General features: G+C 38.5%; 2 protein-coding genes across 2 annotated transcripts; both read left to right on the top strand.

The window, feature by feature from the left end:
* Positions 1-427: 427 nt before the first annotated feature.
* ZFAND1 (zinc finger AN1-type containing 1) lies at positions 428-8,422 on the top strand. Its single transcript, XM_015620249.1, has 8 exons — positions 428-510; positions 1,537-1,579; positions 2,827-2,866; positions 3,224-3,351; positions 3,437-3,528; positions 4,337-4,461; positions 7,282-7,437; positions 7,581-8,422. Exons 1-8 carry the CDS (start codon positions 456-458, stop codon positions 7,749-7,751), a joined length of 810 nt encoding a protein of 269 aa, XP_015475735.1. The 5' UTR covers positions 428-455; the 3' UTR covers positions 7,752-8,422.
* Positions 8,423-11,476: 3,054 nt separating this feature from the next.
* IMPA1 (inositol monophosphatase 1) lies at positions 11,477-21,370 on the top strand. Its single transcript, XM_015619946.3, has 9 exons — positions 11,477-11,591; positions 11,692-11,773; positions 13,074-13,207; positions 15,088-15,192; positions 16,463-16,508; positions 16,653-16,761; positions 17,471-17,579; positions 19,019-19,170; positions 19,572-21,370. Exons 2-9 carry the CDS (start codon positions 11,711-11,713, stop codon positions 19,688-19,690), a joined length of 837 nt encoding a protein of 278 aa, XP_015475432.1. The 5' UTR covers positions 11,477-11,591; positions 11,692-11,710; the 3' UTR covers positions 19,691-21,370.
* Positions 21,371-27,942: the final 6,572 nt, after the last annotated feature.

The raw sequence follows: 27,942 nt of genomic DNA, 5'->3' as shown, positions 1-27,942 counted from the left end.
TGGGTGCGCCATGGCTAAGGAAACCTCAGTGGCATCAACAGGTTACAGGGTGCATGAAGTGCGTCGGGAAACCGGGCTATCTCCGCTCTGCCTCCCGGAACGGCCTCTGCGCCGAAGGACGACGCAAATAGCGACACAAATAAGACACAAAACATGCACTTTTTTTTTTTGCCTGGAACAGCCCAGGAGGAGAACCAGCCGCGCCTCTGAATGTTTGGGTCTGAATGGGCCCGCTGAAGTCTGGATCTTGGACCGACAAGGGCTGCTAAGAGCAGGTTTTCCTGAGCGCGGAGACGCGGCAGCTCCCGCCGCCATTCCCGCAGCTCCCAGCCCGTGGGACGGGGGTGGGCTCGGGCTCAGGCGCTCAGGCTCTGCCCCGGGGCGGGCCCCGCCGGCCCCTCCGCAGCGCGGCCCCGCCTGTCCCGCCGCTTCCCCGCCTCCTGCGTGCCGCGGACATGGCGGAGCTGGAGGTGGGGCAGCACTGTGGGGTGCCCGAGTGCCGCCAGCTCGGTAAGGGGGAGCGCGGCGGGTCCCGGCGGAGACGGGGATGGTGGGTCGGGGACGGTGCGGGGGCTGCGAGGAGTCCCCCTCCCAGCTCGGGGAGTCCTCTGTGCTGCTATAGCCCTGCCACAGTCCGGTGCCAGCACCTGTCACCTCGGTTGTGTCATTGGGTGGTTAATAGCCCGCTTGCCCCTTCCTCACATTTGGTTGCCTTCAGTGATCTCGGAGAGGTGTGACTGGAGATGTAACCTCTCAGAAAGGAGCGGCAGAACCGCCTGCACCGAAGGCTTTCTTAGGGACCACTCGGAGATGAAGGGATTGAGATGATCGCGACCTGAGCTGCACGGTCCAGTTGCGTGGTGGTCTGTCAGAATAAAATCTGAAGGATGGAGAAGCAGAGTAGTGGGCTGGACCTGGAATTTGCTGCCATTAATGATGTGGTGGAGTTCGGCAGATAGTGAAGTGATTTTATCTGTAAGAATTTACGTGGTAGGCAGGGGATGTGTACAAAGGCTTAGGAAGTGTGTGTAATTTTAATCACCCAAAGTCAGTATGTATGATATGATGTGAAGAAGGGGGAGGATCATTATGACTGTCCAGTGGAGGAGATGTTCTCCCTTCCAAAGAGCCAGCATGTTGGCAGCTCATAAAATAAAATGTAAATTGTTCACTGTCAGTAAATAGTGTTCTGAGGGATCTTGCAATAAATTCAATTTTTAACATAACTGGTAATTTTGATGGCTAGCCAAATGTTCCAGTATCATAGCTTGATGCTGAAAAAATTTTAATTTAAAGCCTAATTCCAACTTCTGGAAGGTATATTATTTACCTGCTCATATGTTTTTCTGTAATACGAATTAGGGGAGTTAACAAAAGCTACTTCTAGCTAAAGTGTAGATGCAGTTGCTAAGTATTCTTATAAAGATTCCTACTCTGTGATGTAAGCAAAAGTTAATAATGTGAAAATTAAGCTATAAACTATTACCAAAACAACAACCATGTTGTGTTAACTGAAAAAAAAAATCTTTGTTTCAGATTTTCTTCCCTTTGTGTGTGATGGCTGTTCAGGTATCTTTTGGTAAGTTCATAGAATCACAGAGTATCTCAAGTTGAAAGGGTCCCACAAGGGTCAACAAATCCAACTCCCTATTCCTCACAGAACTAAAACTAAAGCATACAACTGAGTATCATTCAGACAGTCCTTGAACTCCAACAGACTTGATGCCATGACCATGTCATTAGGGAGCCCAATCCAGTGCCCTACCACCCTCTCTAAGAAGCTTTTCTTGGTCTTCAACCTGAACTTCCTGTGACACAGCTGTTTTCCATTTCCTCATGTTTTATGCTGTCACCGGGATTTCCTCATCCCAGGTGAAGAATCCTGCACTTGCTCTCATTAAATTTTATATGGTTGGTGACTGCCCAGCTCTCTAGTCTATCCAGAATCTCTCTCTGTGACTTCTCCACCCTCAAGGAAGTTCACAGCTTTTCCTGGTTTAGTGTGGCTGGCAACCATAACATGTATCCAGATAATTTATAAAAATATTAAAGAGCACTGGTACTAAAATTGAGCCCTGTGGAACTCCACTGGCCACCAGACTGAAGCAATTGCATTAACTGTGGCTCTCAGAGCCCAAATCATCAGCCACTTCATACTACAGACTTGTCTAGCTGTGTGCTGGACCTTTTGTCAAGAAGGACACTCTGAGAGACAATGTCAAAAGCTTTGCTAAAATGCAGAACACCACATCTGCTGGCTTCCTAGTGTCAACTAAATAGATGACCTTGTCACAAAATGAGGAGGCTGATTGTGGTTTTTTTCTTGAAAAAAAGTTTGGGATTTCTTGCAAGGTTGAAATCAGGGCCTGCACTTTGATTTACACTTTGGATTAGCAGAGAGTAGCTGAGAGAAACTCAGAGATTGGGGGCAGATTTCACTTCTAACATATGAGAAGCCTTCAAGGGATTTCTGCCATTTTGGAAGGTGATTGAAAATCCATTTAAACAGACAAACTCTGGTTGCTTTGAATTGAACTCTTAAGCATGTTAGTGTCTTCATTCTCTTGAAATGGTTTGTTTACCTTGAGGAATAAGTTCCAAAAGCTAAATGTTTTACATTTCTGAGAAAGAATATGATCTATCCATTCAAGAAGTGAAATGCATGGGGATAGAACAAACTTTGGAGAAGATTCATTATCTAATTGAAGTTTTCCCATGATAAAATTTGTCAGATTACTCTTTAAACACTTAAATGTTTTCACATGCAGGTTTTTTTTTTCCTGGAATGTTGATAACAGTGTGATATTTTCTTCTTTTTCCATAAAGTCTTCAGCACAGGAGCCGGGATGCTCATGGGTGTTCTGAGGTAATTTAATAATATATGACAGCATTAAATTAAAATTCCATGCAACTTAGCTGTGTGTTTTCAGACTAGATGAATGCATATGGAATATAAGTATGAATTATTTAACTGAGAATTTGAAAAGCTTAAAAAAATGAATCAACTCTTTTTCTTCTGCTCGAAAGTAAATTGACTGAGTAGGATGACGGTTCTTTTTCTGCCTCTGAGCTGAACATAACCAGGGCAAAAGCAGGAGGGAATAGCCAGACCAGGTTTGCCCATAGAATGGAGAGCTAGGACAGATCTTTGGGGAAGCTGGGATTGCAACTTATATCTGTGGTATCTGTTGATTTACACAAAGTATTTTGTACTTACTCCTAGGTGAATGTGAAAAACAGTTCTGTGAAACCCAATCAGCACAGATCTTACCCATGCTCATACAAGGACTGCAATGGAAAGGAGCTTTTGCCAGTGTTATGTCCTTATTGTGAAAAACATTTTTGTCTCAAGTGAGTGGAACAGAGTGTTTAAACATCAATATTCATTCACTGATGTATGGAAAAGTCAATATAAGCTTTACTTTGTTGTTTACAGGCATCGTCATCAATCAGACCATGAATGTGAGAAGCTGGACATGCCAAAACCTCGAATGGCTGCCACCCAGCAACTTGTTCAACATATTATAGGCAAGTACAGAGGGATATATATTCTTTTTCTTATATCTTTTTCAGAACACTATTTGAGCTTCTGGCCTCCTTTGAGGGGTCAGGTTTGACCAAATGAGAGGAAGTGATAGGAGTTCCTTGGTTAAATAGCCCTTAACTTACATGTCAGCATTTAATACTGTTCATCTAAACTGAACCAAAGCAACAGTACAAGGAGAATCTCTAAAGAATAAATAGGAAGCAGGCTTCTTTCAGAATTATTGTCTTGTTGTCATTCTACAAGTACCATAACATAATGAACTGTACTTAGCCATTGTTATTTACGTATTAATTCATGTGCAAATAATGCAACTGTGTTGGATGCGCATGTCAGTGTGCTGGGATCACACTTACGCATTCAAGATGGACAGAAAAGTCTGATTCTACCATGTAATGTTTTGCAGGCTTTGAACAAGCTTTAGGATGGGAAAGAGAATAAACAGCACTGCCCAGCTGGACAGTGGGGTTATGTGTAGAACGGAGGACCTGAAATTGTTACCATATGAACACTGTAATGGCCGTAGGTGTAGAAACTTAAGAATACATATCTATTTGGCTTTTGCAGCTTGTGTTTACATGGTGATAATGTTAATCTGCTTTTCAGTGTAAAGGAATTCTGCTAGAACTAAAAATTCTGATGCATGACTTTGGGAGAATATGAACAGACACAAAAGGGGATGGGATCCTTGGAAATACAATGAGACCCAACAGACTAAGTGGGTGTATGTCATATAATATGGTCAGGAAACTGTAAGAATGTTCACACTAACAGGAATAATATTTTTCTCAGATTCTAAAAAAAGTGATGAAGTGAAAAGCAAAAAACGTAAAGGAGCAAAAAACAGTGAGACGGCAGCAAAAGTGGCATTAATGAAACTGAAAATGCACGCATGTGGGGACAAGTCCTTGCCTCAGGTCAGTGTTGTTTGTTTTCAATAACTGAATTCTCAAAGGAACTAGAAAGTTTTCTAAATTGCTTGATCTTCATTGAGTTCCCTCAGCTTGGTTTTGGATTTAATTTCTCAAGACCACAATCCCTTAAAAGTATATTTCAGCCTGGTTTCCAAAAGCAGTCTCACTAGTCTTATGTCCGTTATGTCTGTGTGGGATTTGGAGCAGTGGAGTCAAGTTCTGTTATTGTATAGTAGAAATGTATTTGCCTGCCACATGGCTGTTACATAGCACTGCAGGGACAAACAGGGTCTTTTGGGGATTTTTGGCAGAAAGATGACATTACTAAGATTTAATAAAGCTTATCAGTCTAGCAGAATTTGATGATCAGCAGAGCATAGAATTTTATTATTAGACTAGAACAGGATTTCTACAATCACTGTCACACAATTTTGTAAGTAGTGCAGCTCAGAATTTTATAGCACATCTTAGCTTGTGGTTCCTTAGCACCTGGACCCTTTGCAGATAGTGTCAAATCTTAATACTTGGCTAGCAATATCAGTATTTCCGATTATGTAGACCTGAAATAAAATTGCTTGGTTTTCCCACCTAGACTGAATTCATATGTTGGGGCATTGCAGTGGACAATGTGGTCTTATGGTAAGAATGTGCCTTAAAAGTTTGAGTTCGCTAATCTTGAGAGTGTAAAGGGATGAGTATGCCAACTCAGATTGGTACCAAGATGTTTAAGGTCCAGATTCAGCTACTCACCCAGAATTAGCATCTGAAGATTGAGAGTGTTGTATATACAACTCCATTTGTATATGTAAAAAACCCATTGAGAAATTATTTTCATAAACTGAATGACACAATTATCATCCCATTCATGAAGCAGGGAGGAAGGAGGTATAGGTAAAGGTCAGTACAATACAGTGGGTGTTGTTATCATCTTTTTACAGCTGAGTTTTCTACAAAGGTAAAAGTAATGATTCCTTGGGCATACTCTAGGTTTGCTCAGGCTAAAAAATCTGTCCAAGTTTCACTCATTTCCTGAGTGATAATGATAAATGATAAAAATGATAAGGAATTATTCATTCTTGGGAATTGTCCAAACCTCAGTGAAGGTAAACAGAGTCCCCATTTAGAAACAGTTTTTTATGTGTCCTTTACTTTGGGAGTTAGTAAAGGGACAGACAGGTATTTAAACTTCATAAGGGTAGTTAATAATATTGTCACCCTGAAGAAAGAGAAGGACTGACAGTAGGGGATTCTTTTTACTGGTTGGAGAGCAGGAGAATGAGTTTTTTCCACTGGGCATCTGGTGGGTGTCTACTGGCTATTTTAAACATCAAACAGCTTTTAAGTAGAGCTTTTTCCCCATTTTCCCATAAGGAAACTTCTCCCTGGAGCCCATTTTAGTGGACATTCCAATTCTTGACTTTGAGGACAGGGGGGACACCCAGGCAACCACATGATCATCCTACCATTCCTGGATTTTTTTTCTTTTTAATGAATGCCATTGTCAGATTGCACAGCAGAGGGCATGGGAGTGTCAGCAATCTGTTGATTAAATCCTGCCAGAGTGGTACAAACATCAGCTTTACCACGTGCAAAAGCTTTCCGTAAGCCTTCCTTATTTTATCTCCAGTAAGGGTGTAACACCACCCTTCGGGTGTTCAAGGGAGAAGTCCAACATAATTAATTTGCCAAGTGGACCAGAGGGTTTATTTCCTGCTCACAATCCACTTGGTACCCTGAAAAAGTGACCTTCTTTGTGAGGCCCTAGCATTGTTTCTTCATCAATTGTTTCAATGGCGCAGTAGGTGTTCCCCTGAATGCAGCTCACAGAATATCCATACTGAATGTATTCAGGTTTCCCGGTTGCATTTGCTGGTTTTGGGGGATGCAGGAAGACAAAAAAAGGAGTTCAAATTTTACCTTAACAATTGAATAAGAAACCACTGCTCCATTTACTTCAGTTACTAATATTTTCTGATGTTTCAGAGGGATAGCTCCAGGACATTATTCTCTTTTCTTCTGTGTGGAGAACACTCAAATTTCAAGGAAAATGTACAGGTTGAAATTCAGAGCCAGTTCTATGAACATGGTTGAGATAGTTCCATATGTTCCAAGGGAACACATAAATAAATCCTTTAAAAAAAGACTTCTGTCTTGTCTTGTTTCTGACTTTGACTCAGCAAGGATGATCCTAAATAATGAATATATAGCAGTCATCCTTGTTATATTTTACCCCAATCCCATTCAGAATCTCTCCCTCATAGATTACTCTTGATGTTTCTTAAACAAATCTTTCAGTCTGTGTTTAGTACATAAAAGGAGGATACAGTACAGGATGAAGGATTATCTGAATGCTGGTTTGTGAAGCAAGCATTTCTAGTACAGTGAACTGCTCTAACTGCTTCTGCATTCCCATTTGAGACACTATACTGCTGCCAAAAACAAATACTGTTTACTCAAACGCACCTTTTTCTCACGAGGGCAGATACCTTTTCATGTCTGTCTATACATAACAGTTTGCTGTAGGACTGGTGGGAAAAGATGTTCTCTCCACCTTTAAGAACTTACTGTCTGTCCTATCCTCTCCTCCTGCAGCTGGAGAGGATTTGATTTGATGATCTTGGTCATTTATATTTTGCAGTAAAATTGGACTGATGTAATAAAACAAATTTCAGTTGGTAATTTTGGGTTTGAAGTTTAAAGTTTTTTACTGAAAAACTTGAAAAAGTTTTAAGTTTTACTTATAAAAGCTTTCTAAATGTATATGACTGGAATTATGTGTTTCTTCTGTGGGTAATTTTTGTTTTGTATTTCATGTTTTTCTAGACAGAAAGAATTTACTTTCAAGTATTTTTACCAAAAGGGAACAAAGAGAAAAGCAAACCCATGTTCTTTTGCAGTAAGTGGAGTATTGGCAAAGTAGTAGATTTTGCAGCTTCCTTAGCAAGCCTTAAAAATGACAACAACAAATCAACATCTCAGGTAAGTCAACAGTAACAAACATTTTCTAGATTTTAGCATTTTGGGTTTAGTTTTTCTTTTGCCTTTTGTGCCTCTCCCACCCCACTTCTTTCCTCTTGGATAGGCAACTCTTGATGTTAATTTCTGTGCTATTTGTCTTACAGAAACTGAGATTATGCCATACTGCCTCTGGAGAAGCCTTGCCATTTGAACACACACTGGAAACATGGCTATCTGATAAAGACTACCCACTGTACAATGGAGGGAATATAATTCTAGAGTATCTTGATAATGATGTTATGTTTATAGAAGATACAGAGTCCTACTTTAGTTAGTCAATAAATTTTCACAAACAAAAAAAAAATCCAGTATTTTTTGGAAGCATGGTATTAAAGCAAGTCCAGTTTTCTTTTAAAATCACTGGTATGCCAGAATCTGTCTTCCACTGTAAAGACACAATTCCCATAAGTTTCTCAGTTATTTGACTGACAGAAGAGCTATTTCCTGAAAGGAAAGTTATAATAAGTAATATTACAGAAATTCACATTCTAGAATTCTTGCTGTATTAAGCTGTATAATATCAAGCATGTTTTCTTAAATTCGGTATTTATTTTTGTGTAAGTGGTGGCGACAGGATGTCTTAATAAATAATGAAAATGTGAACTTGCAGTATGACAGTTTTCTGAAGGACAGAAACAAACTACACTATTGCAGCGTCTTTTCTACATCTACATGAACAGATTTGATTGCATTTGGAAACCAGCACTGTCCATACACCAGGTCCACATTTTATTCTTGTAATGACATTTAGAAAGCTTTAGGAAGCAAAAGTAAATTCACTCAGGTGAAGTGAATTTAAAAAACTTCATTTACCCCTGATTGTAAATCTCATTCTGTGATTAGGTGGGGATAAAAAATCTTGGTAAGCCTGTCACTTATTTTGTTTTACAGTACTCTTTACTGTAGTTTTAACATTACTTAGGTATGAATAAATTACTTTACTGGATGTAGTGTGGGTGTCACATAAAGGAAAGTGGTTTTGGTTTACATGAAGGAAAGGGTTTTCAGTAGCTGGATATTTTGGAAATCTTTGTCTCTTGGCAGCAGAAAATACAGAAGCATTTTCCTGCTTTCCCTTGCCTGTCTCTCCAGTTATCTTGCTTTCCAGGACAAGAGGAACAGTTCCGTTTTCCCTTGTTTTTTATCTTCCTCCCTTTCATCTGCAATTGTCTATTCATCTTTCTTTTTATCTTAGGCTGCTGTGGTACAGAATATGCTGTTAGAGGCCTACCAGCATTGTGGAACCAGTGAGTTGAGAAAAGCCCTAAACAGAACTTGTTCCCTGCACTGTTGCTACAAAAGCAAATGAAAAAATGCTGTTGTGCAACAGGGTCATTTCTTTTTAGCAGAAAATCTTTGTTCACTACTTACACCCTTCTTCCTGCCCCTGATTTTTCTGCCTTAGAAGTTGCAGGCAAAATAATTGAAACAACATTTTTTTTGTGGATAAAGAGAAGATAGACTTGGAATGCGGGAATTAAATATTTGGGGAGACCTCAAAGGTTTTACCAGGGTGGTTGCTTTCATCAGTCGCCAGTAATGGCTAAGGGCTATCAGTGTGTAAATGACAGTACAAACATGGCAAGTCACAGTTGGTAAGACTCCAAAAAGTTCTCACTATCATCTTATTCCAGGAATGTGTCTAGGATTGTACACAGAAGCTCATTCCAGGTAGTTTTTGGAAACTGAGTAGCAAAATCAAATTAGTCTGACAGATAAATAATTGAGAAGAGGTGAAAACTCCACCCTAATCAATGGTACTAGGAAAAAAAGCAGAAACTTTCCCAGACCTTTAGGATCTTGCATAGGCTAGAATTGCTCTCATTTTACCTGTTTAGATTCAAACATATCATTACTTAGCTTTTTGTTTTTGTTTTTAAAACATGATCTTAGCACATTTTCATGCAGAAGTTCAACAGTTGCATTTTCAAAAAAAAACCCAAAAGACTTTGGAGGAGTCATTTCATTCAGTGAAACCACTGTTAATTGTGCTTCAAAGGTGCTGAACTGTTTCACTTCAAGGTTAATAAATCAAACTTTACATAGTTTGTTTGTTTTTTTTGCATCTATGTTATGCAAGCAAGAAGAGGAATTTATCAAAAGAAATACTTTGTGGTTTTTACAATAAACAGTGCTTTTAGCCAAACTACAAAAATAGGTGAATACAAGCATTTTAGTTGTTCTAGCTGCAATTTTAGAGAATGCACAAGGTAAAGGACTTACTAACATTTTATGAGATAGTGTGGTAGCAGCTTCTGGCCTTATTCCAGTTCAAAATCTGCTACAAGGTTGCCTGGCATGTTTTTGTAATATATACAACATTTTGGAAAGGGTTGTATTAACCCCAAGAGTTGATTCTGAGTGGATTCTTGATCTGTTAGATTGGCTAGGCAATGCTGTAGTAAACAAGAAATAATATATCACACTAAGAAAGCAGACAGTAATCTCTCATACTTTTATTTGCACCAAATTCTGTGTCTTTTTTAGAAAAGTATGCACCCTGGAGTGTGATCAGTCTGGTTTGCAGACTTTCTATCAATAAATCATGTTTGTTCATTCAGTTTATCAGGTGACACATAACAATACACCTTGCAGCTTAGTTCTCTACCTAGTAGCCTTGTACATAAAAGACAAAATTTCATTTCAGCTGAAATAGAAATTGTGGTTTGGATTAGGAAATTTTTTATACTTTTTAGGAGAGAACTTCAGGCTTTCCTGTTTTACTTCTGCTGATTTTAAGGTGAATACAGAATTTGAAATCTCCTGTAAGACCCCTGCTGTAATGTTAAGTATAAAATAATGATATTAAAAAAAACATTTTTCATAACACTCATGTAGTCCTATATAGGTTGTACTGAGGCATGTCCAGCGGCTTGCCTCAACAGAAACCAAATCTGAGCCAAAGGACTGTGTGCTTTTTGGTATAATCTTGTAAAGAATTATTTACAAAATAATCAACAAAAACACCATTTATCACCTCTGTAGTTCTTTAGTGACTCTGAATCCTTAATAAAGCAGGCTTATTCCTGTTTATGAGATGGGAAGGAGGAAATGTGGAATTGCACAGTGACTTGCCCCAGACAACAGATTCAATGAGTGGAAACTGTGATTTGGAAGCTGTGATCTTCAGTGATTTGGAAAGGACAAAAATTTTGCCTAGCCCTTTGGCCTAGCTCTGCCTTGGGTTGGCATTGGGGCAATGGGGTAAGACTGCTTCTTTTGGTGTAGTAGGTATTTTATGATTAAGTGTAAAGCAAATTGCAACCCTTGCCCTGTTTAGCCAGATCACCATTTTACATGGGACAGTCAGTTACATCACTTGCAATTTGTAAGGACAAAACAAGCCCTGAATGTTCTGCCTTTACTCGATGAGAGACAGTAGCTCAAAGACCAGAGGAAAAAAAAAAAAAAAAAGAAACTGGTATCAGTCAGGCTTGGAACGTTTTTCTCTCTAATTTTCATTAATATTGATTGCATCAGTTGCACTGCAAATCGTTTTCAAAAATCGTCGAACTCAGTGAACTTGCTCAGAACCAGTGATGGTTCTGAGGCACTGGCACAGGTTTCCCAGGGATGATGTGGATGTCCCACCTCTGGAAGGGAGCAAGGCCCGGTTGGATGGGGCTCTGAACAACCCGGTCTAGGGGAAGGTGGTCCCAGCCACGGCAGAGGGGTTGCTTACGATCTTCAAAGTTCCCTCCCACTCAAACCATCTTTTCAATTCTATGATAAACTTCAATCGCATGCTCCATGGGAGAGCATTTACGGTATCTCCGCCCTGCCACGTCCAATTATTAACAAGAAGTCGACACCAAAGTCTAATTTCAACACTTCCCGTGTAAATTCTGACAGCGCCGGCGCCGAGGCGGCCGCGCCCGGCCCTGGGCTCCCTCACACGCAGGCGCGGCCCCCACCGAGCGGCGGCGGCGGAGGAGGCGGGCCCGCGGCGCGTGCGCCTGGGCGGCAGCGGAGCGGTGAGGGCGGCGCGCGCCGCAGCCGCCATTTCGGGCGCCGCCAGGGGCCTGCGCGTCCTGCAGCGCCCGGGACACGTCCTGCAGCCACGGGGCGGGGCGTGCGCTCAGCCCAGGTCCTCATTTCAGCAGCGCTGGATCGAGGTGAAGCAAAAAAACTTCGAATTGGTAAAAAAAAAAAAAAATGAAAGAAAGAAAACAAGCCGCAATAATTTTTTTTTGCATTAATATCTCCTTTTGCTAGGCTCTTTATCTCGGGAAAGATGGCAGATCCCTGGCAAGAATGTATGGATTATGCAGTTGGTTTAGCAAGGAAAGCTGGGGAGGTACGTATAAGCTCTTCATAAATGATAACGTGATTTATTGAGTCTAATATGTGTATAACTTTCGAAAGAGGTTGATGTTGGAATTTCTTTTGAAGAGTATTTTGTCAAAAACCTAAATGGGCATAATAGTTTGTGATGTTCAAGTGCAAGATTAGAGTGTCTTTTATGTTTGCAGCTTGGTTAACTTAAGAAAACAACTTTGTGCTTTTCCTCGACCTGGAGTCTGATTAAAGCCTAAAGAGTAACTTATTCCTTGAGTTTGATTTAAAAAATAAAATCCAGAACTGTAAACAAAGAGCATCTCGATTTTCACTCCTGTCTGCCTTATTATTTTTCCAGCCTGAAAGCTGGTGACAGTCGTTCTTGTGAACACCTCAGTCAGCTTTATACAGTGGCTTGTTGATGGCACACAATGCGGTGTTGTGTTCTCTCCATCCTTGGAAGTGTCTGAGGCCGGGTCAGCTGGAGCTCTTAAGTCTGGTCTAGTGGAAGGTGTCCCTGCCCATGGCAGGAGGGTTGGAACTAGATGGTCTTTAAAGCTCCTTGCAACCCAAACCATTCTGTGATTGTTCAAGTGAAGGCTGCTTTGCTTCTGTAAATCAGAGCCATCCCTTACAGTGATGATACTTTGCCATTTGAGATCTAAAATGGCCTAGAACAAGAAGTGTGTACATCTTGGCAACACCTCAGCACGAGTGGTTACAAAATCTTTTGGTTCTTAGTAGTTCTGCTTAGGAGATTTGAAGGCTGTGGCGGCCAGACAAGATGGCACATGTACTAATTCTGTCCCCTGGAGCTACAGAATCTGTGGAACACTATCTCTGCAACAACCTCATTAAAGTCTTTCCTCAGAAAATCTTTCTGAGCTACAGTAAAATAATTCTGTGGGTTGTGAAGCCTGAATTCTTGCTTAAGCTGATACTGGTGGTTTTAAGATCATAAATGCAGGGTGTGGCTAAAAATAGCTGACTTGAGCTCAGTGTCAGGTGTTTTATTCAACTCTGGTATTTAAATTTGTAAATCTAAAACTTGTTCTTACTAAGTGGACCCTAGTTTCATCTACCTGGAGATCTTCCTTTTTTACTTAGATTTAAAGCCATATAAAACTTTGTACTGAGTAGGGACTAGAGATGCAAATCCCAGCTCCTGCATTTAAGTCCAGTTTATGTCACTGCTTATGTTTTGTGTGTGCAGTATGGAAAATGATTGTAAAAATTATACTCAAGTTTTTCTTGGAAAACTTATTTTCCGTAATGTTAACAGTGAAAGATGGTTTTTCTATTTGTTTTTGTTGTAACAGATAATCTGTGGAGCGCTCAAAGAAGAAAGATCTTTTATGACTAAAAGTTCACCTGTGGATCTAGTGACAGAAACTGATCAAAAAGTAGAAAACTTCATTATTTCTTTGATAAAGGAGAAGTATCCTTCTCACAGGTATGGCTTGTTACCAGTATACTTTTGACAGAAGAAAATTGAAAAGTTTATGATTTTGCTTGGAAGAGTTTTATTACAAGTGGCATGCTGGAAAGTTGTGGCATTCTCCTTCAATAATTGAAGTATTTTAGAGTAGAATTGGGTTGAAGTTTTGCCCAGGGCTCTAGCAACAAAACAAGGCATCCCCAGGACTACTGACATGAGACAAAACTTAGGCTGAAAGTCACTTGCAGTTGAGCCAGCTGTAAGAAACTTCTTGGTTATTGTGGTGGAAAATCAAAGATGGCCCCAGGAGACCTGGAACACAAATTTCTTCTCTGCTTTTGACACTAGTGTTCCTTTGCTGTCTGTGTTGGATGGGTCCTGTGGAACTGAGTGTGCCTTTTGCAAATCTCATACTGTTTTACAACATAAAGCATCCTTAAAAGAAGACAGGATCTTCTTGCTCTGCATAACATAAAGACTGTCATACAAAATACTAGTTTTCTTAATTGCTCTTCACCTTTTTTCCTTTCTCCTGCCCCTCTCTATACCACTGTTGCCCACCTCGTGAAAAATGTATTCTTGAAGCGTGATCTATATGTATTTTGCTTACATGGGTCTGTCTTTAGCATTTTGACATAATGGCTCAAATTTAATACAGTTTCCTTAAAGTCAGTTTGCCATCTTTTTCTTTCATTTTTGCAGAGATTTTGCTACTGTGGCTGTATGTGTGAAATGTAAGAAATCTGTGTAGAACTGGAACAACTGAGGTGGTGCAAAAGTTCAGTAACCAAATTGGTATATGCATAAGGCTTATGGAATGACCTTGAAATAACAGTTTCTGTGACATTGATAAGCATTTTAGACTATTTTAGCTTCTTTTTATTTTAAGTAACCAGTGTCGCAGTAGACATAATGATGCTGAACTTCTCCTAGTGAATTACTCATCCACCTGTATTCAGTCTCATTTTTCTGAAGGTCTGCTGCTTTTTGGAAACAAGCTGTTTCTTTCTGATTAGTCATCTTCACTTCTGTAGTTAATCATAAAACTCCCAATCAATATTAAAGTGACTTCATTTGTTTCCTCTCAGCAGTTATTTTACATGTTTTTGAAGGAAAGTGTGCTGCAGATTTTTCATAGGTTGAGTAATTTGTGATAACTTGTGACAACCTGCAAAAGACCTCAAAGATAATTCCACCCACTTAAGTCATTCTAATAATTTTGCAGTTTAAAATGCATTCATGAGCAGCAAAACTTGTGAAATTTGGGGTGCTGTGGCACTGTTACTTCTGTGTCCCTGGAGTTTAGTACTGTGGCTGAGCATGCATTTATCCATCTTCTTCAGGAGCTCTGCTTTGAATTTCATCCCTTTTGTCATGCTTGTAAAACTAAAGTTTTGAGATTAACAACTTTCTGTCATATCTGGGTTGAAATCAGTCTTGAAATTCAACAGTGGCTGCAGTGTTCTAACCAGGTACATACGACCACAAAGTCTTCACTGAAAACACAAGCTACAAAATAATGTTGTATAACACAAATAAGCTGAAAGGTGTAAATAGCTATAGGTATTTTGAACAAAATTTGATGATGTTACTGGAAAAAAATGATGAAAACATCAATATTCTGAATGCTAAATTCTGATATTACTTCTGAGTTTAAACATAAAATTATTTTCCCAGCATATTGTGCTTGTCTTTGACATTATAAATATTCATGCAAGCTTGGTCAGATATGGTTGGTGCTTTCCGGATGAATAATGTATTTCTCAGCTTTTTGCATATGATCACTGGTGGTACTCAGAGCTTCATCTCACTTTTAAGAATTTCAATGTCAAGGACAATGTTGTAATTCAGATATTTTAAACAATTTCTGTCTTTTAAATGTGTTTCAACTGTAGCTTTATTGGAGAAGAATCTGTTGCAGCTGGAGAGGGCAGCATTCTGACAGATAACCCCACATGGATTATAGACCCTATTGATGGAACTACCAACTTTGTACACAGGTCCACCTTTCTTGTTCTTTTTTTTTTTATGCAATCTCAACTGATTACCCTTTTTATTTCTCCAGTTCCATGCATGTAAGGTTGTTTTAAATTTTTAAACTGCTTTAAAAGAGATACTATGAACTTGTTAATAGTTACAATTACTACATATTGAGAGCCATTGGGCAGTGTTTGCAAGCATTTTAATGTTCCTGTGAGTATTGTGATAGTCTTGCTCTGTTACCTACATCAGTTCCATATAAGGCCTGTATTATATGGCAGGGGTCAGCAGCCTGTGGCATGGATTCCAAAGATAGATGGGCAGATTTCTACAGGAACAGGATTCAGAATAAGAAGTTGAAGCAACTCAACTTCAGGAAAGCAGTAACAGCTCCAGGTGCTGATTTCTAAGAAATTTCAAATCCATTGACATCTAAGAGCCCCAACTATGAAGGAAAGCAGGATATCACCAGTAGTTATTAGTGATATTTTGCAACAAGATGAGGAGGGGACTAGTATAGTAATGCTGACAGCCTGTTTCTTACCTCTTTTAAATGTGACAAATTTTGGCCCCGTGAGCTTTTTTTTCTGAGTCTGCTTGATTTCAGTTTTGAAGTGACTGCTGCTATGTGCATAATGGCTTTCAAACACCTTTTGAATCATGCTAAATAACATATTCAGGAAGTTATAAGAAAATAACCCGTTCTGCTGAATCTACAGGCTTAAATTTGGGTTTTTTTTTGCAGAAAGAATAATAGCAAATGTCTGAGAATTTTTTAAAAAAATAAATAATTAATTGGTTGATTGTTTCAAACTAGACTGAGATGCAGTCCACCATGTCTTGCATGGTCCTACTATCTTCACTCTTCCTGCATTCTTCAGTATCTGTCTTTGTCATAGTTTTGGTGGAGAAAGGGGGGTGGTAGGAAGTAACTTGGTTCTTTTTATGAGAACATTTTGGCCAGCTTATTCCTTCTGAGAAAGGTTAGTAGCATGAAGGCTTGTTTGCATTCTTCAGCTGTAAAGAACAGTCCCTAGGATAGGAACAGCTGATACAGAAATGGCAGCCCCTGGTGGGTAGAAAAGTTTGTGTTTCAAATGGTAATCAATGTTGTTAGCTCTATTTTCAGCTAAATTGTGCAAATTCCAAAAAACTATGTTTTATATAGTGCAAGTTTATTTTCGAAATATGTATTACATTTAACTGAACACTGTCTTTATTGAGATTAGGCATGGTAATAAAAGAAATTTAGTATCTCACTAAAAATTAGTGAAATGTTTTGTTTTGTAGGTTTCCATTTGTGGCAGTTTCAATTGGCTTTGTTGTAAACAAAAAGGTATACTTTTTATTACTTAATATCTAATCAAATCCAGATTAATTGCTTGCTCCTAGTTACAACTAAGTTCTGTAATTTCCTATTTCAAAGTTAATAAGAAGAAAAGGAAAAAAACCCTCAAGATACTTTTCCTTTTTCTTGCAGATAGAGTTTGGAATTGTGTATAGTTGTATAGAAGACAAGATGTATACTGCCAGAAAAGGAAAAGGTGCATTTTGCAATGGTCAGAAACTTCAAGTATCGGGCCAAGAAGGTAAGCTGAACTGAGTAGCTTCTTTCTGGTAATTACCAGATTGCAAGTGAGACAAGAGAAATTTGAGACCTGGATATATTGGTATTTCTTAGGTCATAGTTTTGTATTGCAAGACTTTCTTTGGCTGTGGGCAGTTTAATTTTGAGAAACACCTTTTATGTTCTCTTTGATGCATATGATGTGATCTGTGCAAAACCAGGACTTGGCAGTCGAAGGTTTTATTTCCCATGTATTGTGGTTTTGTTAGTTTGTTTCTTTGTTTTTAATTTTTTATGTCTGCAGTCTTTCTGAGATTGTTCTTTAGAGTGAAACAAATCTGCCAAACAATTCAGCTTCTCCCAGGTGTGACCTATAAGTCAGTACCACTCTTCCGTGCTTACAACCCTACATCAAGTGAAATCCATGCTTCAAATGAGCTCTTCAAGTATCTCAAGACTGTTTTAATTTTTACAGCAATAGAATTTTATTTAGTAGTGGCTTCAATTCGTGTATATGCACAGTTGGAGCAGATCATGCTTCTTGCATTGTATTTTATTTTTCCTGACATTTTCCAAATAATAATAGACTTTTATATGTTTGATATATGTAATATTTTATTAAGATACCTCACTTTTATTCAGTCTTGTAAGAAAGCAATGAAGTAAACTCTGCTAGTTACTGTGACTATGTAAGTTGTGCTGTTGGAAGAGCAAGGTTTTTTTTTTTACAGACATTACAAAATCCCTTTTAGTAACAGAATTGGGGTCAAATCGTGATCCAGAGGCTATAAAAATAATTCTTTCTAATATGGAAAGACTTCTCAGTATTCCTATTCATGGGTAAGATACTTCCTATTTTCATATATATTTATATGTATTGACAGTGGTTAATATTGTAAATATGATAATTTTTAGAGCACTTTGGTTGCATTATATTTGGCATCTTAAATATGAAATATGATTTAAATGTTTCTGTCTAGTAGCTTCCACAGAGAAACTGTGTTTAACTTCTTCAAGCTGAGACATGCAGAAGAGAACCCTAGCAATCAGTGTTGAGAAGCAAAGCATGTTTGGGCTTGCAGGACTACAAAGTGTTGTATTTACTAGTTAGTTAAAAAAATTAAATACAATTTTGTGCTTTATTTTTCCCTATATAAAACGAGATTAATAGAAGCTATATTACATTTCTTAGTTTCCTTTACCTTGTAGTAATGAAAGTTGTTTTACATATAGATTTATAAGACAAAAGTAGAGCTCCCTTTCCTCTTTCAAAACCATACAGTTTTAATTTGAGTAGTTTAAATTGTCATAAACTGCTCTTATTTTGTTTGCATTCCATGCTTCTTTTCCTCCAGATAAGCCCCAGTCTACATTTCCACAAACCATTTTGTATAAAGTTGGTTTCAGTAGACAGTTTTTTGTTACTCAACCATATTCATGTTTCTGATCTGACAAGTTTTATACTGAGATTCTCAGGATTCTTGTTTTGACACTTAACATTTTTCTACTTCCAAAAGTAGAAAGTAGTTGTTAAAGAATATATGCCAAGATGTAAGTAGGAAATACATTTGTGATTTCAACTTAGGCATTTTATTTGTATACAATAGTTTGATACTGGAGTTGATTTAAGTTGCTTCTTGCAATAGTTTAGCTGCCCTCAGTTAGAATTTAATGTACAGTTTACTCTTAACTGAAATAACTGGAGGTTTTTGTACAAGTCACACTTGCTAAGTACATTGACATTTCCAAAAGAAACTGGAATTTGTGACGCAAGGATTTGGTGAAGTTATCCAGACGAAATTTATGCTGTGTAATTTATTTTTTGTGATTACTGTTAGAAGGTTTGGCAAGTCAGAGATGTTTACTGAGCATCACCAAAGAAACTGAAAAAATACGTGCTTTCAGCACTGAAAAGTGTATACTCTTCTTGAATTCTGATATTCAAAGAGCAGAATAGACTGTTACTGTTTCATGGGACATTATCTTCCATAATATGTTCTAGTTTAAGAAATCATTTAAGATGTGTTTAAACAAAAATTGATTAACGGAATTTGTAAATGTAATTCCTAGAAATTTACTGTATTTTGAAAACACTCCAAGCTTCTTAAGCAACACTTAATTCCCATTTTTTTATGTTTCACTGCAGCATTTCATCATACTTGCTCTAGTTCAGTTCACCTCCATCATGACATTCCTGTGTTCTCTGTGCAGTGTACACAGACGCTGTAACTTTTTTGCAAAGTCTTCTCAGTTAAAACCACATCTTGTATCTCCTGTAGGATTAGAGCTGTTGGTACAGCAGCTGTGAACATGTGCCTTGTGGCTACAGGCGGAGCTGATGCCTATTACGAAATGGGGATTCACTGCTGGGATATGGCAGGAGCTGGAATCATTATTACTGAAGCCGGTGGAGTACTGCTGGATGTAACAGGTAAGTACATGGGCCTGCATAATACTCCTTTGTCCTTTTAAGTGGCTAATAGGGAGCAAAATGTAGCTGAAATGAGAAGGGCGGTCCTCTTTCCAAGCTACCACTACTGAACAGTTCCCAACCCATTAATAGGTTGTATGTTCTTAAGCAACAAGACAACCTTTACTCCCTTGGCTGGATTCCTGGAAAAGTGAAAAAAGACAGTAAACATGCATTGAAGAGAATTTAAATGCAGCTCATACAAGATACCTGTTGTGTTAAATGCATTTTTGCCCAGAGGAAAAACGCAGTCCTAAATAATAATGTATAATTTACATTCAACTTTTTCAGTGCTTATTTTCATACCAACTTTTTATTTTCTTCATATATAAACTGGTTGCTTTGTTTGCTTTTCTTTCTAGGTGGACCATTTGATTTGATGTCTCGAAGAATAATTGCAGCAAGTAGTCGAGCTATCGGAGAGAGAATAGCCAAAGCACTTCAAGTAATTCCTCTGAGAAGAGATGATGCAACCAACTGAACACCAAAGCTGCACCATAAATGTCCTTATCTAATGTTGTCTCATATCCCACACGGTGGTTGTTCTACACCTTGAATAGATGGTAGTCTTTCAGTACTGATGTGGCTGCTAAGTAGTGCTTTGAGATTGAACAACATTCTAAGTAAGCTTTAACTGTTGAGTATTTTATTTAACATCACAATTAGATAAAAATCTGGAAAAATAAGCAAATATATGCAACTAGTATTTTCAAGTTTTATACTACACTGGAACACATAGCAAGAGACTCTTTGATGTATAGATAAATAAAGATCTCTAGTTGTGTAAGTGACAAAAATAAAACCCACTGTCCTAATACCACATCATCATATCTGATCCTGAACCCAAAAAGATGAAGGCATTACTGTTCGTCCAGTCTTTCTCTGTCCAGTCTCCAGTGTATTGATTTCCTTACCTCATTGCAGTTTTTGTAGACGTGGTTCACACATTTCCAAACTTGCTGGTTGCTTGTAGTTTTGGCTACAATTTGAAGCCTTTATTACTTATCTATCATTGGTTTTGTAGTCATCATTCTACCTTTCCAGTGGTAGATGGACACAATCTCTTCCTTAGCCTCATATGTGGCCAGTACACTTGCAAATCCATTACAATTTCAAAAGTAACTGTGCCAGAAAATAATGTGCATCTTCCAGAATTAAGTTCTGAGCACACCTATCACCAAATGGACTTGAAATTAAGATGCAGTATGATTTGCATTTTGTTAATTTCAATTGGGTTTCTTCATGGATGGGTGTGTTTCAAAATCTAAGGAATCATTGAATCCAAGAGAGTTTTCAGTACTTTAGCTGGTAAAAAAATAAGCCCATAGTATGTATTCTTTACATAATTTTCTAATTTTTCATAATTTTTTATAAGCTACAAAAGCAATGACTAACCAGGACCAGATTTACATTGTGTTTTACAGAATGTATGTAGAGGACGATACATACCTGAACCTAAAGGGTTTATAAATTAAGAAATACTAGTGATTTAATTCTAGGTGGTAGTTGTTGTAAACTTTGAAAATTATACTGGTTCTCTGCATTTTTGTATTTAAGATTGTTAAAAGCATCAGTGCACTGTTCAGATAACTAATGCACTTTAAAAAAATGATGTCAGATCGGTTTTTAGACTGTTTTTTTTTTTTTTCCTGTTGAAGAGAACGTTGTCTCATTGGTTGTTTAGTTAAGATGCAGCAGTGCTTTGGAAAATCTGACTTTATGTACTGCTGTCCCACGATTTTTACTTTGAAAAATGGTATATTGAAGTTTTAACAGATTGCGTATTATAAATGCCAGGTTTTTATATCAGTTGATTTTGTAGATTTTTCAGAAACATTTAATTTTAAGATATGTCTAATGCCAGACAATTTTTATTAACAAGGTCAGCCTCCTATTTGAAGGTCTTCCCAAAAAGCCAGACTTAAAATTAATTTACTTTTCAGTTCCTGTTGACAAGGATGTAAACCTTTTGAGCATTTCACTGTAACTTTATTGCTGTAAACTATGTGTGTGGGATCACAGTTATTTTTAAGATGTCTTCTGTACCATTTCTGTGGCTTTTGTATAACAAAATCTGCATAACTTTATTTGTGAAATGGAAGTATGTCTAAAAAGTACTAAGGTGGGAGAAGATGTTAGAAATAAATATACTTCAGCAGCAGTGTCTTTAGCTGTGCTTCCTTTCTTAGTATTCATCAGGTCCAGTGCTGTGGCCCATCAAGCTGGATCTGAGTTGAACACTTTGTTCTTGGCCTCAGATGTTCACAGATCATAAACTGTTGTGCCTTTAGATGTAGGATTATGTGTGCACCTGCACTTGGGTTTTGGAGCAAATACTTCTACTTGTTCCTATTAGAACATGGTTTATTAATCATCTCCAACCTTAGACTCAAACTTTATCGATTATCTTGCCAGTTGTTTGTGTTGGAGGTCTATCAGCTGATTGAAGCATGTAGTTTTCTCATTGTTAGCTTTCCTAATAATGCCTGAGGGAAAAAAAAATGTTATTTTCTTTTTTTGGCCCTCTTCTCACTATTTGTGTTGCATACTAGCCATTTTGCTAAGCATTACCTTCTCAGATACCTCTTCAATAAGTGTCCACTTTTTTTGTCATGTGAAAGGACACTGAAATGTAATTATTAAGTTTAAAGACATTTTGTTTATTTTCTAGCCTGCGATTTTGACAAGATTTTGTGATGGAACAGAGAAGTCAAGGTTGCTGTGTATTCAAAATGCTTTTGTAAGTTTGTATATGAAGTAGTCCCTGAATGTTCAAAACTACAAGTGTGGTTTTGTTGCTTTGAAAGATGGAGTGGCAGAATTAATCCTCTTAAAATTTTTCTAATAAAATTGCCTGTTTACAAGGTAGCTTTTGCTGGGCAATGAGACAATTGGAAAGGAAGGGTAGTTACCACAGGTTAAACAGACAAACTGTCAAATTAAGGTCATGAATATTCCTTACGAAGGACGGAGTATACAGGAAACTTTCATGCATAGCTTTTCAGTGAGTAACAGGGGACTTCAGCTGGCAAATTCCAGTGTGGTTTGAACCCCAGCTCTGAGTGAAGAACACTCAAAATTTACAGGTGCAAGAAGATGAAAAGGATGGAGTCAGGAACAACACCAAGTTAAAAAAAAAAATGAAAAATACTACTGGAAATTAAAGGACTGTATGAGTAAATTTAACCAGTCCCTTCACCTTTGAGAATTTGAATGGTAAACATTGTCACTACACTTACTACAGCACCTACTGCTCATCTTAACAAAGGTCTTCAGCATAGGGGACCGATTTTTAGCCCTTATTAGTTACTAATATACTTTATTAGTTTATTAATAAAGTTAAAATATCAATAACATTTTGAAGCATTAAATTTTTACTTTGGAAACCAGACACAAATGGCAAACACTTAAATGGGTATAAACCATGCCAAATCCATTGTGGGCCTTTCTCTCACAACTGGCTATGGAGAGAGCTTACTAAATATCTGCTGAATACATCTGCAGCTAAGACAGAGTAATCATTGTAATAATTCAGTTAGAAAAGAAATCAACAAAGAACTTCAGGAATTCATCACTATCTACCTGCTACTACTAAACAAGTAGTGCTACAAAATAGGTAATAGTGATTTCTAGCACTGCTGTGTATGCAGGAGTGCATCTAGTGTCCTGTCAATCATCCATCACTGACCACTTACTGATTTGCTGATAATTTGTGATTGTTTTCTATGATGGCCTGTGGAACTTTGTTCTAGCTGCAAAGTAGAGTATTCCAGTAGATGCAACCCTCTAGAGCTTTTCCCAGCATGAAATACTGCCATAGTCCCAAAAGGCTTCAGGATCTGCCCAGCCCTCTTAAACAGAAAAAAATCTGCAGAAAATCCCTCCTCTGCCCCCCCCCCCCCTTTATGGAATATGGACTATCCCTCATAATATCTGTGACCTAAAGCTGTGGTGTAATTTTGCTTAGTCTAATGTCTGTGGGAACTATGCATTCTGACTAGATATAAAATGTCATCCTGTGGCCTTGGTAATGAAGCATTTTAAATAAGGAAGCTCTCTTTCTTTTCCTGAGGTTCTTCCCATCCTCTCAAAGCCAGCTGCTGATTCAATTCTATTCATTACCTGTGAGAGAGGTAATTACTTCCTTCACAAGTCTGATCCTGTTGCTAAACTGCAACTCTCCAACAGCACATTGGTTTTGGATCTACAGCAGCTGGCATGGCTGCCTTTATTTGTACAGACTCCAATCATCACAAGGATGTCAATGATGTGACACCTCAGGAGTGTCAGCCAGATCTCCTGGATGGCAAAATCCATTCCACCTCTGGATTGCCGCTTGTCCAGCACCAAGAGCAGCAGTGGATGTAGCCTGTCACATCACTCTCCAGTTTACAATCTTCACACAAAGATCTGCAGCTTCTTAAAGATCAGCAGGAGCTTCTGAAATGTCCCCTGTGCCCACTGTCTGCTGTCTGCCTGCTAAAACAACAGGGCAAAGAAAATCTGACACACTTCAAAGCCATGTGCAGCATTTGGAACAAACAAATTGGAGGACTGTGCTCAGCCGAGAGCACATTATGGCACTGTATGAAAGAGCTACAAACTCCTGCCTGTTTGAGGAGGAAAATGGATTAAAGAATGGAATTTCTTTCTCCCAAAACAAAGCAGAACTAAATTTCTAGTACAATTCAAGCTATTAAGATGCTAAAAATAATGGTGAGTGTACATCCTGTTCCAGAAGCTTACAGCCTGTCTTGATGACTGGTACATTGCCTGCATACGCTGTGTCACACTTGGTTTGCACAATCCCAATGATGATTTTTACACTGAGGTGGTTCCCTCTATACTAAAGTTGCTTCAGCTGGGAATTGGGCCTTCTGTACTCCCATTAAACGGGAAGGAAAAGAGGAAGAAAATACAATAGCAATGGCTGTGCTGCAGCAATAGGCAAACCAACCTCCCCTTTTCATGCAGTGGAAGATTAAGGCTTATGTTTTGCTATGTCTTTTGTTATGTCTTTTCCTTAGCTCTGCAGAAACTACGTTTACAACCACGTGAATCACTTTATTTAGAAGTGGTTGTACTGCAAATACTTGAGAAATCACTTCATAGGAGCTCTTCTTCAGCTTTCTGCGTTACATCTTCCTCTGCTGCTGTCCCGGGAGAGGTGGGTCCGTGCAGTTCCATCCTGCCCGCGGATGCAGGCGGAGGGCGGGCTCGGAAGATGCGCAAACCCGCAGGGAGCCGCGCCCCTCACCGCTCCCGGCACAACGCTAGATGGCAGCCGGAGCCAGGGAAACACCAGGAGTCCTTCGGAGAACATCCTCCCACGCCTCCCTTTCTGCCTCCTCCTGCTCCCTGTGGTTATTGTCGGATACAGTAACTGAGAGCTATTCAGAAGAATTATGCCAAAATTTTTTGAGGACTTTAGCTCTGTTTTTCTGTGATTTGAGAAGGAGTGTGAAACAGTACTTGTGCCAGTAGAATTAGCATTCCCTCCTTTTCAATGTATGTTGAAGATTGTGGTATCAATCACAAAAGATTGCAGAATCAATCACAAAAGATTGCAATTCTGAATTCTAAAATAATATAAAAACCATGCAAGTCACTAGATTATTCTGCATTTAATTCTGTAGGAATTTCCCCTGCATTTTTTGTTGTCATAAATTAGGACATGTTTTTTTAAAAGTCTTTCTTTAATCCTACCAGATAATCTTCTGGGCATGCACATATTAATCTGCATGCAGATACAGCCCTGGGACAACAAACCCAGATACAAATAAGCAGGTCTTTATGAGTTTTGAGATATAACTGTTTTATTTTCCAGAGAGAACACAAGCTCTATATTTTTGCCTCCAAATGTGTTTTGATGATCTAAAGGAACTATAGTAGCTGTGTCTTCATTGTCCCTGTACAATAGTATATTGAGACTATATTTTTCAGGATCTGCTCAAGCATGGACAGGTAACACATCTGCTTATTTCAAGGTTCCATGGTCTCTGTGCTGCATCCTGTAAAAAGTTTATTTGTATTTATAACTTTGCCTACAAAGGCAGTGGCCTAGAGGTTGAATGCCAATGCATTACTGACAGAAGGTTCACTGTTTATTTCAGTGTGGTTGTTGAGAGGTACTGCCTCCCACGAAAAGAATTTTCTCAGGAAAAGACTTTCCTGGCCTGCCTGTAACACATCAGGAGATGCCCTGCCAGGGGTCACCACCCAGGACATGCCCAGCATAAGGACGCTACCCAGCACATCTCCACAGGCTGTTGGGGAGACCCCAAGGTACTCTGCTTCCTAAAAGCAAATAGTGAAAAGAGAGAGATGTCCTGTAATGCCTGCTATGCTCTTTAATATAGCTCAGGGTGAATTAAAATAAGTTACTCTAGTGGGGTTCAGCATGGTTTATCTCTTTTGTACTATGACTTCTCTATGGTGTTGCAAGACAACTACACTGTCCTTCCTTCCTCAGTTGCAAATTTCCCTTTGGACAAAGCTCCTAATTCTGTTTCTGGCACTGAGGTTCTTGGCCAAGGACTAATAGCTGAGGGAAGAGGGTCCCAGCTGAGATGTGTTGACCTGGGGATTGCTACGGTGTGGGATCTTGGGGAAGGTAGGAGAGGGACTTGGCTAGAATAGGCCAACAGCAGCAGGGACAAGAGGTCCTAATTTGGTACCACCTGATATTGGTGGTACCTGTAGGGAGTGTTTCTGTTTTAGAAATGTCATTCCAGCTCTCATGACAAACAGGCATGATGACATCTATAGAGGTATACAGAAAACCTCTGCAGGGATTTCAATTTTCTGTAGTTTTTCCAGAATTAAAACAAGTAAATTCAGGTGTAAAAGTTCATCAGAATGATTTTATTAATGGCATAAACCTCCACTTTACTGGATATTTGCATTGGTCTATTGTAGGCAAACAATCACCTCACCACTGAAAGCTAAAAACAATAAAAACACCCTTTATTTCTGCTTCATTATACTTGAAATTGTGGTTTCAGTTCTCAACAGTCCTCCAGCAAAACACATTAAAAAGAGAGTAATGGTTAATGTTATTAGAAATTCCTGTTTCAATATTTATGTAGTTGTAATTAGCAATGTAATAGCTGTGTAAAAGTAAATTGTACCCCCACTTCATCTGTGTACCTTGTTCAGCTCACTGTGCTGAAATGGAATTCATAATGACAAACTGCCATAGCAGAGGGAGGTAAAAAGCTTTGCTTCTGTAGGCACTTAGATGTTAATAGCAGTTTCCACTGAAAGGAAGTGCAAACCTGGACATAATGACTCCCATCAACAGTCATTTATGTGGCTGACACTGAGAACCACTGCTATTCAGTCAGATGAATCAATTAGTAGAGAAAATATGTTTTCCACAGTACACATTCCAGTTCAGTTAACTTCTCCTATCTTTTATTTAAATATCCTGGAAAATTAATAACTAGTAGTTATTAGCCAGAAGTTATTAGTCAGAAGCATTTCTTTCTGCTGGTTGTACCTGCCAATTCTTAAGCCTAATACTTGAGATTCTAGGAAATGCCACCCCAACTCTATATTTAGTTCCTCCAGTTCAGCAGACTCTGTTACTAGTGTTTATTTCTTCTTCCCAAAGTTTTCATTATAATCTTCAGTGCATCTCAGCTGAAGTCAAGTGGATTATGTCTCCTGGTTAATCCAGACTGGAGAGTTGATTGTCTAGGGTTTGTTTGTTTTTTGTTTTTGTTTTTGTTTTTGTTTTTGTTTTCTTATTTAAATGAAAGTATTATGGACAAAATATTCAAAGGATGGAAAGCAAAGAGAGAAATCACAACCCATCTCCTCTCTCAGGTAAACATGTTCTTCACTGGAATTCTTTAGGATACCCTCCTACCTTCCCTTTTAGAATGATACTTCAAGAAGCGAGGAAAAAAAAAAAAAGAACACAAAAATACATCCCTTGATTTACTTGAAATGAGCACTAAATCCAGTTGCTTCCAACTCCACACATGGCTCTGGTCCTGAAAGGTCTTCTTCTATACAAAGCCCTGTGGATCAGATGTAATCCATAGGAAAGATTTTAGACTGAGCTTACTGGAAAACAGATAATTTGCATCTCTTTAAAAAAAAAAAAAATTTATCAGAACATCTACGAAAATAAGTAATTAGTTCATTTTTCACAAATATTAAAAGCTATTTAATTGGCTTAACTTTCACAAGAAAAGGCAGCATCTGCATAGAGGATGGAACAGAAGATAAGGAAGTGGGAAAAACTCAGTTACAGTTTAACCTATAAAGAGACTACTGATTTTCTAAAACTGGCATCAGTTTATAATAAAAACCCCCAAATCAAATTACAGCTATTGAGATAATGTAGACAGCAAAAGAAGACAGATTTTTCTGCTCTGTTCATCGTTATCTGAGCATACTCATTAAAATTTTGTTTCATTTGATGTCTTTTTTTCTCCTCACTTGCTTCATATCTTTCCACACATGCATGATGACACACGGAGGCAGTGTCTCAGACGTGTGACTCTTCCATTACAGTTGTGAAAATTTATCCCTAGCATTTCCAAACTCAGTGCAGGAACTGCAGATCCACTTCCACCCTGATTGTTGCAATGTCTTCTATCAGTGACTTCAGAGACAGCATGAACTTAATGAGCTCAGACAGCAACACCATTGACAGGATGCATTTAGTTTTAAAAAGGGCATGTAAGAGGGGGCTGTCTTATAGTGGCGGAGATCCTGCAA

Source organism: Parus major, chromosome 2, assembly GCF_001522545.3.
Source record: "Parus major isolate Abel chromosome 2, Parus_major1.1, whole genome shotgun sequence".
NCBI lineage: Eukaryota > Metazoa > Chordata > Aves > Passeriformes > Paridae > Parus > Parus major.
This window is presented reverse-complemented; position numbering and strand designations above follow the sequence as displayed.